General features: G+C 42.1%; 1 protein-coding gene across 3 annotated transcripts in view; it reads right to left on the bottom strand.

Annotated features, from left to right (window-relative positions):
• Window positions 1-17202, bottom strand: part of sorcs3 (sortilin related VPS10 domain containing receptor 3) — a 212391-nt gene that overhangs the window by 118870 nt on the left and 76319 nt on the right. For all 3 annotated transcript variants that reach the window (XM_020049430.3, XM_010873025.4, XM_020049431.3), the window contains exon 2: window positions 6384-6451. In XM_020049430.3, coding sequence (XP_019904989.2) covers window positions 6384-6451 — 68 coding nt within the window. The remainder of the gene's footprint in view (window positions 1-6383; window positions 6452-17202) is intronic.

Here is a 17202-nt window from a genome sequence, read left to right as displayed (position 1 = left end):
TAAAGTAAACCGAATCTCTAAATAAAACGATTTCTCAAGCCAGAACTGACACCACACGATTACATTAAGTCTTGATGTTTTAATTGTGCCATGTGCTGCCATGGTTTATTTGTCAGTCAAAACACTCAAAACAAATAGTTTGGTAAGGTTAGGCTAGCAAAATTAAGGCTAGTTTGGTTGCTTGAAACAAAGTTGCTGCTTGACTGTCTCTTGCAACTGCAAACAGCAAGCTATTTGAAACCTGGTTGCCATCATCATTCTCAACTTTTTACAATTTTCAAGCAACAGCTAATCATCATTTTTTTGTTGTTGTTACATTATTAGTTTGGAATTCTGGCAAAAATGTCGTGACAGCACGGCTGTCAGTGCCGGGAGAATGGACGGGTGAGACCATTACAGAACAGTAGCTACAGCACTGGCGCCAAGGTTTATGTAAACTCCAGCTTATCTCCCCCTACAACCTGTTCAACGTGAACTGCACTTCCTATATTTTTTTCACCCAACAAAAGCCATGACAAAAAACGTCAAGGTCTTTGAGCAAATGACATAAGCGACAGAAAATGATATCAACACCTACCCCAGGTCTAACTGATTAGCATTTTCACAACTGTTAGTTGTGTGGCATCACTTGACTGTAGGTGCGTTCACAATCCTCAACCCACTTGGCGGCTTTTATGTGATTGGCTTTTTGCATGCAATTTTAGTTAGTGTTAAGATGCATTGTGGATCTGCATTGTTGACAGAAATTTGGTGCGTTAAAATGTAGGGTAAGAATAAATTATACTGTGATAGTGGCAGGCATAGGTCTAGCTCACGACAACTGCATTTCACCCTACATACTATACAGAAAAAAACCAAGATATGGCAGGTTGATAGAAAACATAACTAAATCAATAGCTACATTCCTGAAATGTTCAGCCACACAGCCATGCTTTCTTTTATTCCAGTAACAAGTATATTTTTCCAAGTTATGAGTATATTGCTTTCCTCTGTCCTCTATAATTTGATTCTGCAGCTTGTCTTCTCCAACCTCTGTTTTTATAGTCCTGTGGTATCGCCGTGATGACAGTGACGGAGTGGCTATATTGCTTGCTCGTTGGCGCCATCTAGGATATACCTGACACAGAGAACTGCGTACCTTCAAGAATTCAGAGACCCGGTTGGTCATTTCAACACCCAAAAGAGAAGCGTTAAGACTTTGCTATAAAAGTCATGTGACAAAATCTGTCCCCCGAAGGCATGCAACTGATACGCAATGCCATTCCACATTCTGGTGACATAGTGTGTTTAAAAAACAAAACATATATACATATAAATACACTCACCTAAAGGATTATTAGGAACACCTGTTCAATTTCTCATTAATGCAATTATCTAATCAGCCAATCACATGGCAGTTGCTTCAATGCATTTAGGGGTGTGGTCCTGGTCAAGACAATCTCCTGAACTCCAAACTGAATGTCAGAATGGGAAAGAAAGGTGATTTAAGCTATTTTGAGCGTGGCATGGTTGTTGGTGCCAGACGGGCCAGTCTGAGTATTTCACAATCTGCTCAGTTACTGGGATTTTCATGCACAACCATTTCTAGGGTTTACAAAGAATGGTGTGAAAAGGGAAAAACATCCAGTATGCGGCAGTCCTGTGGACGAAAATGCCTTGTTGATGCTAGAGGTCAGAGGAGAATGGGCCGACTGATTCAAGCTGATAAAAGAGCAACTTTGACTGAAATAACCACTCGTTACAGCCAAGGTATGTAGCAAAGCATTTGTGAAGCCACAACACGCACAACCTTGAGGCGGATGGGCTACAACAGCAGAAGACCCCACCGGGTACCACTCATCTCCACTACAAATAGGAAAAAGAGGCTACAATTTGCATGAGCTCACCAAAATTGGACAGTTGAAGACTGGAAGAATGTTACCTGGTCTGATGAGTCTCGATTTCTGTTGAGACATTCAGATGGTAGAGTCAGAATTTGGCGTATGAATGAGAACATGGATCCATCATGCCATGTTACCACTGTGCAGGCTGGTGGTGGTTGTGTAATGGTGTGGCGGATGTTTTCTTGGCACACTTTAGGCCCCTTAGTGCCAATCGGGCATCGTTTAAATGCCACGGCCTACCTGAGCATTGTTTCTGACCATGTCCATCCCTTTATGACCACCATGTACCCATCCTCTGATGGCTACTTCCAGCAGGATAATGCACCATGTCACAAAGCTCGAATCATTTCAAATTGGTTTCTTGAACATGACAATGAGTTCACTGTACTGAAATGGCCCCCACAGTCACCAGATCTCAACCCAATAGAGCATCTTTGCAATGTGGTGGAACGGGAGCTTCGTGCCCTGGATGTGCATCCCACAAATCTCCATCAACTGCAAGATGCTATCCTATCAATATGGGCCAACATTTCTAAAGAATGCTTTCAGCACCTTGTTGAATCAATGCCACGTAGAAGTAAGGCAGTTCTGAAGGCGAAAGGGGTCAAACACAGAATTTGTATGGTGTTCCTAATAATCCTTTAGGTGAGTGTATATATATATATATGTACATTTTAAACAATAAAACATAAACAATTTTACCACACTTTTATCAGAGTTATGTTTTATTTTTTTCAAGTAGTGGACGAGCTACCACTGAACCTGCCATGGCTGTCGTTGCCCTTCGCTCAGGCCGTGAAGCCCCTGAAAATCACCACCATGGCCATTGTGCCTGTGCTACTGTCAATTTTTTTTGCCGGACCACTTAAGCAGAGCCGGCCTAGAAGAGTCAATGTCACTGACTGACTGACAGGACTTGTTAAATAGCGTAGTGGTTGGAGACGCGGGCTCCGGAACTCCCGTAACAGTCAAAACGCATTATGCCTGAGGTTCAGGACAGACAAAAACTTTGCTAGCTATAACTTTATGTAGCTTCGTAATAGGAAGCCTAAAATAAAACTGTTCTGGTGGATATTAGGATTTGTTCAGGAAAGACAAACACTTACTACACGTTTTCACTTGACAAAAAAGTCAGTTATCGTCACCTATATTGATAGATACTGTACCAATGTCATTCATGAATGGGTAATAAGCTGTTAAAACAGCCAGTGGCAAAAGCCATACAGTTCATAGATGGAGATAAACTTAATAAGAAATGTTACTCAGTTTAACACAATGCTTAATGGTGTCTAGCGAAAAATTACTTGCTAATAAGCTTTTAAAACGGCCAGTGGATAAAACCATACAGTTCATAGATGCTATTTGTGATGGAGGTAAACTTAATAAGAAAAGTTACTCAGTTTAACACAATGCTTAATGGTTTCCAACGAAATATTCAAACTTGGCATTGTCACGCCCTCCTCCGGCTTGGATCCGAATCCACGCTCCACTGTTCCTGAACACACCCCACGCTCTACTGTTCCTGAACACACCCCACGCTCCACTGTTCCTGAACGCACCCCACGCTCCACTGTTCCTGAACGCACCCCACGCTCCACTGTTCCTGAACGCACCCCACGCTCTACTGTTCCTGAACACACCCCACGCTCCACTGTTCCTGAACACACCCCACGCTCCACTGTTCCTGAACACACCCCACACTCCACAACTCATGAACACACCCCACGCTCCACGACTCATGAACGCACCCCACTCTCCATGACTCATGAACGCACCCCACGCTCCACGACTCATGAACGCACCCCACTCTCCACGACTCATGAATGCACCCCACTCTCCACGACTCATGAACGCACCCCACTCTCCACGACTCATGAACGCACCCCACGCTCCACGACTCATGAACGCACCCCCGCTCCACGACTCATGAACGCACCCCACGCTCCACGACTCATGAATGCACCCCACTCTCCACGACTCATGAACGCACCCCACTCTCCACGACTCATGAACGCACCCCACGCTCCACGACTCATGAACGCACCCCCGCTCCACGACTCATGAACGCACCCCCCATCCACGACTCATTCCCGTGTTTGACCTTAGCCTGATTTTCTTCCTTCTGGACTTCTTTAGTCCTGTGATTTTGTATTAGTTTGCCTCTTGTGGTTTTGACCCTTGCCTGTCCGACTGTGCCTTGCCCCGTCAGGAGTTCTTCTCCTAATAAACCGCTAACGCCCCGTTTCTGGAACAAGCCCATCCCTGCCTTGACCCATTCATTACAGGCATGATGTTAATGTGTGGTTTACGACACAGTCTTTCACATGGGTGATCTGGGTTAAATTCTTGAGAGAGCTGCACATTTTATTGCGGGCCGGCTGAACTAGGCTTGCCTGGTTTCTGGTTTGTTTGTAAGATTGTTTGCAGTTCACAACTGAGAACAACCACAAGAACGGACCACATGCAAGTAAGCAAGCTAGCTAGTTATCGATAGATATCGGAATTATTTAGTGCTTAACTGAATCAAACCTCTCGGTTTTGGAAAAGCTTGGAAAAGTAACGTTAGGTTTGACGTCACTCGACATGGCAGCGGTTGTGGTGAAAGATAAAAAAAACTAAATGACTTGGTCCGCACACAAATAAGTCACTATATTTGTTTATTCAGGTCATACTCATTAGCGCAGGTTATTGTGATGTTAAAGTATACTTCACGGTTTACTTTTGTGTAACTGAGGTAATGTTAGCCTTCTGGCTAGCTAGCCTTAACATTACTTAACTGTCAATACCGTTGCCTCTTTGTCTTTGTCATGTGAATGCATGGAATGAAACAAATTCCAGAATCTATTAAAATGGCCTTGCCCCTAAAATGACAAAGTTCCATGCATGGTTCAAACAGAAACAATTTAAGAACTTTGTGTAAGTAGTAAAAATATATTAAGGCTTAAGGTTGGGTAAAATAAATACATGGAATACAGGAATTTAAAAGGCCACCCGCTGGCCACCCTCCACATGCCCATCCACAACGTCCTAACAGTCCGCAAGCCTACAAGAAGGTGATTTCATTGCCAGACATTTGCTTTAATAATACATTATGTAGATTGTTATAATAAAATTGTACAGATATGCTACTCTTTCTCTAACCTCCTCACTGTCCCTCGGACCCTCAAGGTGTAATTTTAACTATGTCAGTCGCATGAGGTCTAAATCCAATATCACCATTGCTGTCCCAGTTTCGAAAAAATGGAAACACAGCACCTACCGTAGACAGCCTGCACAGTGATGTATTGGAACCCCAGCTTTTTTGTGTTAAAGATCTACGGAAAAGGTTGCGACTTTTTATCAACTGACTACTTTTTAGAAACGTACCCCGATACGCGTGCCAGACCTCAGCCTAAATGACCCACTGAAAACCTACTCAAACCTGAAAGGTGGATCCGCGTGTGTGCAATGATGAGGGGTTTTAACCTTGAAATCCCATAGGCACATACAGATGGAGAGCTGTAATGTAGCTGTCAAACTAAACACGTCCAATTATTGGAGTCGGCACTGGAGTTGGCCATAGTACAGTATTATGTGCACAAAACAATATTCAAAATATTAATGGAACTGAGCGTTACCTTGTTACTCAATGCGTTTATTCTTTGCTCTGCTTTTCTGTTGTCTGCTTCTAGCAGCACCAATGCACCAAGTAGAATTCTGTGTGTGTGTGTGTTAATATACCTCGCAAATGGTGGTGATTCTGAGTATCTTTCGGTCTCTCTCGCTCTATCGTACAAATTTACCTTGTGGCCTCTTAAATTTCACCATTGCATCCCAAACAACATCCCTGAAATCCTCCTTTATTCCCATCTCTGCCTTGCTTGACTCACACATTCTCTCTATTACCATGTACAGCCCCTAACGAAATACAGATCCCAGTCTGGGACCCTTAAACAAATCAGTGTAATCGTACAGGAATCATTCAACTTTCTGCTGACAGATCAACGAACGCACCGCAAACTCTAGTAGCATCCCAATTCCCGGCGCTTCTAGAAAACTGATAGTACCGTTATCGAATGGAGTTAAAGAAGATACAAGTGGAGAAAAGGAAAGTGTTACATAATGCCCAAAACCCATCGGGTACGAAAATAGCTTGATGGTGGTTATATGTTCCCATTGACTCATAAGGGACTTGTACACATCTCTTTTTGGTCCGTGTATTTTTAATGCAGCTGTTGTTCCTCTTTGTTGTCTTTCTACGTGTCTCCCTGGGAAGGTGTAAGAGGGAGAGCGCTACACTGCGTTGAACGCGCACTCCGTTTACACAGCACTGGAGACAAATCATTGTTCACCTCAGGCGGCCTGCCCAAAGCTCAGTAGCTCAGTGCTGCTCTTTGTGAGAGGGAACGAGGGATCGAGAAAGACAGAGGGGGAAGAGGACCTATAAATCTGAATGTGAGTCAGCAGAGGGAGGACAAAAGAGAGAGAGAGGAAAGGAAATAGGGCAGGAAACGGTTTTACCTCCAAAGCGTGCTCTCTGTTACACTGCCCAGGTGAAAGTCGTAGAGTTTGGTCAGAATCAGGATCACCTGTAAAAAAACACAGACATGACATGTGTTACAGGGATGGTATAAGCCACAGCGTGAACAACCGTTTATTCTCTCAGGCCAGACGAGAAGGATTCGGCGGCACGCGTCCCTACACTGTACCTATTCTGGAGGAGTGCCATTCTACGTAAAACAGACAGCAATTAAACAATGGCAACATGGTGCCAGCTGACGTGCTGACATGGTACGAATGGCCTTTCTGCTCTATCGTCAACACCATCAGTCGCATGCCTGTGTGCTACATGAAACCCCTCTCTCTAGGTCCATCGGTACTGCCAGACCTGGCCCCTGACCGGCTCAATCCTACCGTGTCTCCGTTCCCATTGCTTTGATTATAGGGGTTCGGTCAGCTGAAAAAAGGCAGAGAGACAGACGGGAGGACTGTGATAACTCACCCGACGGGGCGACGAGTGAATCACAGAATCACAAGGTGGCTGAGGCAGATGTAGAGACCCAGTTGCCAGTTTTCGATATAGCAGGGGCCTCTAGGTTTTTAATTTTTATTTTTATTGATTCTGTGAAGCCCGAAATCCCATCCCTGAATCCCAAATGAACCGCTCCTCCCTAGGCACTCGTGTAGATCTGAAATGAATCGATTGCAGCAGGTTTGGCAAAACAATTCCACCTAGCCAAATTGAAGTTAATTCAATTCTGCTTCAACCTATCCAGTTGTCTCAGATCTACAGGAGGTGTTACTGAATGGAAAGGATCTAGGAGTTGACTTGTGATTCAGGATAAGCTCCATCTTAGCGTACAGGCTACTGACTAAACCAGGGCAGATGGGATGTGAAGACGACAAGCAATACTGGAGAGACATTTATATGAACAGTGGCTCTAAAATAACCATGATGCTCCCTGCCGCCATTTCAAGGAAATGTATCACCTGCTGTTTATTTAATTATTTGTACATTTATTTAGTTATGGAAATCCAGCTCTTAGATGCCACTGTTGTATACCGTGACAATAAACTCAACCCCGAATTAAACACATAGCCAGATGGCCATAGCGTCATTAGCAGTTGACATTTCCACCTCGGAGTGGTGTTGTTAATTCAGAGGTTGACAGTGGAATTTGTTAAATAAATGCAAAAACATGGAAAAGATTGTCTGGGCTCGAGTCTTCATTATTTACCATTCATCACAATATGGATGACCCCAAAGTGAACACAAGGGACCTATGTTTTAAATAATGGATGCTATTTATATCACGTCAGCTGTTCGCTTTGTTCGCTAATATTACAACTAAATGACTTGGGATTTGCATTAGCATACTCTCGTTAGCATCCTTCCCCCTGTAAGTGCAAAGCTTCTTTACAGCAAGCCGACAAGCTCGACTTGAGTCACTTTGCTACAATGTGATTTACTAGCTGTCTCTTCGCCCTGCCTGACTACACTTGAAGATATGAATAAGGTGAATGCTAAATCAAGAAGGAAAAGGGGGTCACAGAGCTACAGCAATTATTATCTTTCCCCTTTGAGGTCCAAGTGTCCATATTTTCTGGCTTGGCTCAGATGACCTCAGTAACCTGTCTGGCCATGAACAGCCCAGAGGACTAACCTGGCCCTCGCAGGGTCGCGTCTGAGGCTACTGGCCTTTTCCTTCTAAGTTTGTTAGCAGATGGTTCAGCCAAGCAAGATCGCACTGCCAGACAGGGCAATGTAGCGAACTTGAGAGAAACAGAGAAACAGAGAGGGAGGGAGAGGGGGAGAAAATCTTGTCATCCCAGCTAGGAACTTGTATTGTTTGTGGTGAAGTTTGTGTGTCTGTGTGCCTGTCTGTGTGTGTGCATGTGTGAAGGTTCCTGCAGGGTCCTTGTGTTGTCAGACAGACTTGGTCTGCTCGGTTAGATTGGAGCCACTACACAGACAGGGAGCAGTCCCCATCCATGACAGCATACTTTTAAAATTCACATTGAATAACTGGGGCACCATCTGAAATTGCGGAGAATACTTTTGTCCTGTCAACTTACACTATGCCACCTTCATAAAAACCTTTAACTCTGAGAATTCCCTGCTCGCCCAACCTCAAGCAGAATACCAGAGGTGGAAAATACTCAACGTTCACAGCAACTCATCCTAACGCATTGTCAAGTTTGTTTACGTCACTCTGATCTTTGCTTGTCCTTGTTTTGTTGAGTGAATGAAGTCAATGCAATACGGATAGAACAGACTGTAAACTACTAACTTTCACAAGCTAAGAACTTTCAAGTACACTCTCCCCTTTTTGAAACCCTCATTTGACCTGCAATTAATGGAAGAAAATGTCAGGTACTGCACTTTGGACGCCCTTGTTGGATCGCAATTAACCAACTGTGTCGAAAACATATTATTAGCATAACTAAATGTCCCATGCCCGTAAAGACTGATTCAAAGTGCCAAACACAATTTTAAATCTCGATTTAGCTCGGCGGTGTGCTAATGATAGGGCGCTAATGATTTTTTCGAGAAAACAGTTCATCTCTCCTCCAAGCCAGTCAGAAGTTTAATTGTATTAGCCTTGCGAATTGCCAGTGTCTAGTGCCAGGGTCAATGCTATGTGAACCAGTAACAAGGACACTAAATTAAACATGGTCTTCAATAGAGAATACTGAATGAGTGTCTAGACAGTGTGGCTAGATGGAAGCGCCCAGCTAATCAGAAGGCCTGTGTGGTTACTGGATACATGATGCAACAATGTTGCTGATAAAGAAGCTCTGTTATAGAAAACGTTACCTTGTGCATGTTACATGAGAAAAAAGACCCAATAAAAACAAATATTGTATTATAATGAGACTCCTTCAGCCTGCATGTGTTTCCACCAAAACACAATTCTTGTTCAAATGCAGCACTTCAGTACCTGTTCTACATGACTGCACAACCACGGTCACTACACCAAGCATAAGCCCCCATTTCATACATACAATTCTGATCAGGTCGGCTCTGCTTTAGCACTAGAGAAGGTGGTGAGAGAAAGAGACAGAGAAAGACACGGAGAGCGACCGACAGAGAGAGACACAGAGAGAGACAGGAAGCGAGATAGGCTGTAGACACAGAAAGGAGAAAGCCGGAGTGACAGAGACACAGACAGACTGAAAGCCTAAAGTCTAAATCCAGACAAGGCTTCAGAAAGCCTGCGAAGCAACCCGCAACGGCAGATGACATCCCGAATGGCAGTTGAATGAGCGCTGATCATTATCCAAAAGTGATTAAGCTCCTCTGCTTTTCAGTAACGTGTCAGTAGCGGGCCGAGCAATTAATCCATCAAGTAGTGGGAGAGGCCTGCTCAGAAAGGCGAGGTGTGAGACGGTGCTTGGCTCTATCGATAGCGGGTGCGTGTCATCATGTTTCTGTGTGTGCGCGAGAGTTAGTGCTCCCGATGTTCTCCGAAAACAGGATCCCTTCTCCTTTCACGATTGACCTCGACCGACTATGGTGCTGGCACTAAGTGCATTCACTAAATGACCCAACGACAATTAATAATCGTAAGAGAGTGCATGTTTTTGTATTCATCTGTCTGTCGGTCTGTCTGTCTGCTGCTGTGCAAGCGAGCGTGTCTAAGTGGGAATTTGAAAGTGTCTGTATGTCCATCTGTGTGGTGTGATTGGTTTACGTTGGGATAAAAAGCTCGTCTGTCTGTATCCTCTGGTATCTCTGTAGTTTTTGTGTCTGCGAGTGGTAGTCAGTGTGATTTCCTCATCAAAGCTGACACGCACGCACGCACACACACACACACACAAGCCTAGTACAAATATCAAAATGTCAGGCTTCCATAAAATAAATAATCGGAGGAGCATGAAGCAAAACTTCAGCATCTGGATGTACATATGTGCCTGTGTTGAGGTATAGCATGTGGGAGAGTGAGTAGCTACATGAACTCCTGGTGTATGTCTTAGCCATGCAAAGAAAAGGGGAGAATCCTGTTGAAGTGCTCCATGTTTTTGCTGGCTCATTGAATATGGTGAGGAAACATCCCAAACACGTGACTTTACTGAGATGCTTCACATTCTTCCTGAGTCACTGTTTTAGTCCCTTCACGGCCAACTGCATCTTTCACACACATGCACACAAGCAAACACCCACAAGCAGGCAAGCAAAGCCCATAAAACAGATTCACAAATTCACAGACACACACAGACAGACAGACAGACTCACACACACACACACACACACACAAAGGCCCTCGCTGTCTCAAACACTCTCGCTGTCTCTCTCTCTCTCTTACACACTCCCTCTCTCACTCAGTGATGTGATCCATTTGGCCTTTCACCGATACAGCCCTTATCCTCTTTACTAAATCTTCATTGATTCTCCTCATTCACAGCAAAGAAAGATGGACACAGTATAGCACGCACAAGGTTAACCTTAAAAATCATTATCTCTTTGAATACTTGTACTAAGAGCTTTTCCCTTGACTGCCAAGCGAAGCAAGTAGCTTAATAAGCAGAAGGAAAATATAACATGAGAGCCGTCTGGACTGAGCTTGCCAGTGGACAAGTGGAGCCCAGGACAAACCAGCCATGGTGTTGGGTAGCAAGTGGTAGTCAAGGTTTGCTTCGGTATGTTTCCCTCCCTCCCTCGTCTCCCTCCCTACCTTCTCACCTTTTCCTTTAACACTCACCTCTCTCTATCCATGCCTCCTTCCTTCCTCTGCTCTTCCTCACTACACTGTAAAGGCATTACCGTAAATTAGACAGTTGTTTACAGGCAGCGTGGTAGCAAGTAAAATGTCATATAAAGTACTCCTTTGTAATGTGAATGCAGTTTTAAAGCCGATACCAAGTAATGTCAAACTTACCATAAAATGTAATATATTTTAATGTCTAACAACGAATAGCTAGGTCTGTATTTCACTGTCATTTTATTTATACATTTTTTCCTGTAAATGAGCATGTGTTTGTAGTTAAATTACTTTGTAGAAAAATATATTGTATTGTCTGGTGGAAAGTTACAGTGTCATCCATTATTGGGACAATATTGTTATTCATGCTGCACACTCAAGGCATATGAAAATACGATTAAAAGGTGAATATTAATAGATGATACAAAAGTATAGAATGTCTGTTTTTATTTCAGAGTGTATCAACACATTTGTTTTACCTACTATGAAAAACAGCCCTTTCCAGAATTCCTTCAAAAATGTCTATGTGTTAAGTATTGAGGCAATTCAACTCAAAGCAAATGTAAGAAGTGAAAAAGCTAGGATTGGCAGTTGTGTTGGCAGTGTGTTTTGGTTCATTGTCCTGTTGCATTGTGTAGCGCTGTCCAGTGGGTCTGGTGGCCTTTTTGTACATTGGTTGCCAAGATGCTTCTGTACACTTCTGAAATCATTCTGCTGCTGCCATCAATCAGTCATTTGTTACATCATCTATAATGTTGAGCAAGCCTGTTTCAGAGGCAGCTATGCATGCCCATGCCATGACACTACCACCACCATGCAAGCCCATGCCATGACACTACCTCCACAATGATAGACAGATGAGGTGGTATGTTTTGGATCATCTGCAGTTCCTGTTTTTTATCCACACTTTTGCCTTCCCATCACTTTAATAAAGGTTCACATTCATCTCATTGTGTCCATTAAACTCTGTTCCAAAACTTCTGGTGGATCTCTGTACTTTTTAGCAAATGTTATTCTGGTGTTTCTGATTTTGGTGCTGATCAGAGGTTTGGATCTTGCAATCTAGCCTTTTGTAATTCTGCTGACAGTAGATTACGACACATTCACCCCAGCATTCTGGAGGTTGTTGGTGATTTCAATGCCAATTTTAGGGTTGTTTTTCACAGCAATGGTGTTTTTTCTCTCATCTACTGCTGTTGTTTTCCTTGGCTGACCTTGGTTGTTGCTGCTTGCTGAAGACAACAGTGGTTTCTTTCTTTTTCCGTAAAATCCACAGTTGATTTGGCTATGCCCAACTTTTATGTTGTGGTTTTAATTGGGTTCTGCTTTCCTTTTAGCATCAACATTACTGTATTTTCATTCATAGACAGCTCCATAGTATTCATGTTGGAATATGCCTACTGACACCAAATGCAGACTACAAAGGCAAAAACAAAGGATAGAACTGAGACTACACATTCACAGCTCTTTTATGTGTGAACAATCAATGAAACAGGAAACACCAGATCAATTAAAAACACCCGTGAGCCAAATGTTCCAATGCTAATGCTCAAATAAAATGGGGGAATGGTACTCTGGCAGAGCTGTTATTCTTAGTTGGTAAAACATATACAGTGGATATAAAAAGTCTACACACCCCTGTTAAAATGTGATGTAAAAGAATGAGACAAAGATAAATCACGTCAGAACATTTTCCACTTTTAATGTGACCTATAATGTGAACGATTCAATTGAAAAACAAACTGAAATCTTCTAGGGGGAAAAATGAAAAATAAAATCCTTACAATAACCTGGTTACATAAGTGTGCACACCCTCTTATAACTGGGCATGTGGCTGTGTTCAGAATTAACCAATCACATTCAAACTCATGTTAAATAGAAGTTATTACACACCTGCCATCATTTAAAGTGACTGATTAATCATAAATGAAGTTCAGCTGTTCTAGTAGGATTTTCTTGACATTTTCATAGTTGCATCTCAGAGCAAAAGCCATGGTCTGTGAAGAGCTTCCAAAGCATCAGATCCTCATTGTTGAAAGATATCAGTCAGGAGACGGGTACAAAATAATTCCCAAAGCATTAGATATACCATTGAACACAGTGAAGACAGTCATCATCAAGTGGAGAAATTATGGCACAATAGAGACATTACCAAGAACTGGATGTCCCTCCAAAATTTATGAAAAGACGAGAAGAAAACTGTTCAGGGAGGCTTCCAAGAGACCTACAGCAACATTAAAGGAACTACAGGAATTTCCGGCATGTGACAACATGTGCTACATGTGACAACAATCTCACATATTCTTCATATGAATGCTATGGGGTAGGGTGGCAAGACGGAAGACTTTTCTTGCAAAGATAAACATCCAAGCCTATCTGAAGTTTGCAAAAACAAACATCAAGTCCCCCAAAAGCAGGTGGGAAAATGTGTTATGGTCTGATGAAACCAAGGTTGAACGTTTTGACCCTAATTCCAAGAGGTATGTTTGGTGCAAAAACAACACTGCACATCACCCAAAGAACACCACACCCACAGTGAAACATGGTGGTGGCAGCATCATGCTTTGGGGGTGTTTTTCTTCAGCTGGGTGGAGGGAATTATGAACAGTTCCAAATACCACACAATTTTGGCACAAAACCTTTAGGCATATGTTAGAAATCTGAAGATGCACCTTTCAGCCTGACAATGACCCAAAGCACACATCCAAATAAACAAAAGCATGGCTTTACCAGTAGAAGATTAACGTTTTGGAATGGCCCAGCCAGAGCCCAGACCTGAATCAAATTGAACATCTGTGGGGTTATCTGAAGAGGGCTGTGCACAGTAGATGTCCTCGCAATCTGACAGATTTGGAGCGCTTTTGCAAAGAAGAGTGGACAAATATTGTCACGTCAAGATGTGCCATGCTAATAGACTCCTACCCAAAAAGACTGAGTGCTGTAATAAAATCAAAAGGTGCTTCTAAAAGTTTTAGTTAAAGGGTGTGCACATTTACGCAATTTATTTACCCCTCAAAGATTTCAGTTTGTTTTTCAATTGAATTGTTCACGTTATAGTAAAGGTGGAAAAAGTCCTGACATCATTCTTTTACTTTGCCTCATTCTGGTTCCAATTCCTAAACGTTTCATACTGTACAATATTTTTGTTAAATCCTTTGAAGCAAAGCTGAAAGTCTGCACTTCAATTGCCTCTCAGTTGTTTAATTTCACATCCATTGTGGTGGCGTACAGAGCCAAAATTATGAATATTGTGTCATAGTCCAAATATTTCCGGACCTAATTGTAAGTGCTGCAAAAGACAAAAATGTATGGTGACATTCTGTACTTTTATATTAATCTTTAAAAATGTCTTCATAAGCCTTGAGTGTAAAGCAAAAATGTTCCCAATTGTTCTGGAGGGAACTGTTTGTAAGACAGTACGTAATGCTATAAATTTGTCACATTCCAGAATGATTTGTGTCATGCTCATTTATATTTTGGCAAATTGCAGTTGAAGTTGCTTACATCTCTTTGTTAGCAGTGGGTCCCTTACCTTTCATTGAAACATGCTAGGAAACTGTCTGCAGTTGCAGTTGATCGAGGTACTTTCTGCACCATTCAAAGAGTCATTTTCCTGCAATGCTCCAGCAAATTCTCACTTGCGGCCACATCCGATGAGGTTGGCTACAGTTTTAAGTCTTTAAACCTCTTCATTACATTTGGGGCTTGGCCTTGAGATTGTCTGTGCTTGGCTAAAATGTTGTCTGACCTCTGTTTGTTTATGCTGTGGCTGTCTTTCTTTTCTGCATGATCACAGCAGCACAGAGGGACACAACACAAGAACATTTGTCACTTTCTCAATGCAAATTGGTTGAATGAGTGATTTTCACATTACGAAGTCACAAAATCTCTCTCTCTCTCTCTCATTTGCGTTTTGAAAATCCATCACTGGTGTCCATAATAATCGCAGGTTACGTTCACGCAGGTAAATCTTATTTCTATGTGGGTGTTCACGATTACAAACATGCATTCGCATGCCGGGGGGGTTACTGCTACATTTTGACAATGTTGATTGTGGAGCAAGTCATCCGACTACTGCAGATTTAGTTTATGCGCAAAAAGCTACAGATCTCTTAATTTTTATATACAACAATTTCAATACCCCCATTTATTTTTAAACAATGTTTTGAAACAATTAAAAACATGAATAAAACACAAATAAGTTATGTTCAGATAAAAAGTCTGATTCTGGAAGATCAAGATTTATTTAATTAATTAGATTGACTGAATATCTGACAGACATTTAGCGTGTAATGTAGAGCTGTAGCCCAGTCATATTGAAGTAATAAGCAATGGTTTAGAAACCCATTTCCAAAGGCACTGTATCAAATTTCCAAAGTCAAATGCAAATTGCGTTTTTGGCCAGCTATGATTCTGTATTTTTTATCACAGGTACTCTTCAACTGTGAGTGACGGAATCTAAACCTCCTTCCCTCAGTAAGAGCATTGAAGATGGGTCGTGGCTGGGTCTTCCAGCATGACAACGACCCGAAACACACAGCCAGGGCAACTAAGGAGTGGCTCCGTAAGAAGCATCTCAAGGTCCTGGAGTGGCCTAGCCAGTCTCCAGACCTGAATCCAATAGAAAATATTTGGAGGGAGCTGAAAGACCGTATTGCACAGCGACCTGAAGGATCTGGAGAAAGTCTGTATGGAGTGGGCCAAAATCCCTGCTGCAGTGTGTGCAAACCTGGTCAAGAACTACAGGAAACTCATGTTCTCTGTAATTACAAACAAAGGTTTCTGTACCAAATATTAAGTTCTGGTTTTCTGATGTATCAGGTCATGCAATAAAATGCAAATTATTACTTAAAAATCATACAATGTGATTTTCTGGATTTTTGTTTTAGATTCCGTCACTCACAGTTGAAGAGTACCTATGATAAAAATGACAGACCTCTACATGCTTTGTGAGCGGGAAAACCTGCAAAATCGGCAGTGTATCAAATATTTGTTCTCCCCACAGTATATTAGTGAGTATATTGAGGGTTTCCTCAAAATGTTTTGAGTAGCAAAAGCAGTGGGATTGACAGTCTACCATCTCCCTCTCTTTCTATCTCTCATCTCTCTCCCTACAGTAGAAGTTAGTTATGCACATTTTCTCTCTCTCTTTCTCTTTCCTTGCAGCAGAAGGGAGTAGACTTAGAGTTATACACTGCCGGGAGGAGGCCTAATTAAAATCAATGTAAATGTACTGAATGCTCGTTAAACCGGAATAGGGGTACTTATCTGTTTGGAATTTTAATTAAATACATCCCAAGAAACGTGGCGAGAGAGTGCTCTCACTTGTGTCTCTTAAACGAGATTGATCATGCCACTGTCTGTCATAGGCTTTTTCACAAATACACCTGAAACATACAATGTTCCCCAGACATATAGGCCCCTTGATAAAATGACCAAAACATAGGCCTATGCATTAAAATGACAAAACATCTAGCCTTCAAATTAGGTACAATTGGAATAAACATATTTATCATCGGCAACAATTCTTGTGAAACAAATATATAGGAATATTCCATTTTTTAGAAAGTATTTTACTCTCATCAAGAAGTAATCTGACCATAGAACTTTCCGATCAAAGGTCCGGTAATGTTTAGTGAACTCCAGATGCTGATATTACTTGATGAGACTAGGAGCTTTCTTCTGGCAAGATGTCTAAATAGTTTGTTGGCATGGAGGTGCTGTCTAATTGCGGTAATAAATTGGCAACATCTGCAATTGTCAAACTGTGATACTTGGAAAACAAATGTACCTCTCTAACGATCTTCCTTCATCACTTTGTTTGGGGGGCAAAACCTGTGGGTCCTCTTCCAGGCAGGATGTCATTTCAGTATTTAAACCTCTGAATTATTGTCCATATAATAAACATTAGCATTTTTGGAAATGTAGTTATTGTTTTATTCCCAGTGCCTGATGACGGTCTCAAATCCTTTTGTCTCATTTCATTTGTGTCTTCACTGACCTTCCCGATGTTGATAGATGATTCAGGGACTTGGCATTGTGTCACCTCATTACTATACCTCAGTGGAACTGGAAGTCAATGATGACCAGTTAAGAGCTTCTAATGACACAGATAAACTTGGAAATATTTTCGAAAT

Source organism: Esox lucius, chromosome 9, assembly GCF_011004845.1.
Source record: "Esox lucius isolate fEsoLuc1 chromosome 9, fEsoLuc1.pri, whole genome shotgun sequence".
NCBI classification, from domain to species: domain Eukaryota; kingdom Metazoa; phylum Chordata; class Actinopteri; order Esociformes; family Esocidae; genus Esox; species Esox lucius.
The sequence above is the reverse complement of the archived record's forward strand: the minus strand, read 5'-3'. Positions and strand labels throughout refer to the sequence as shown.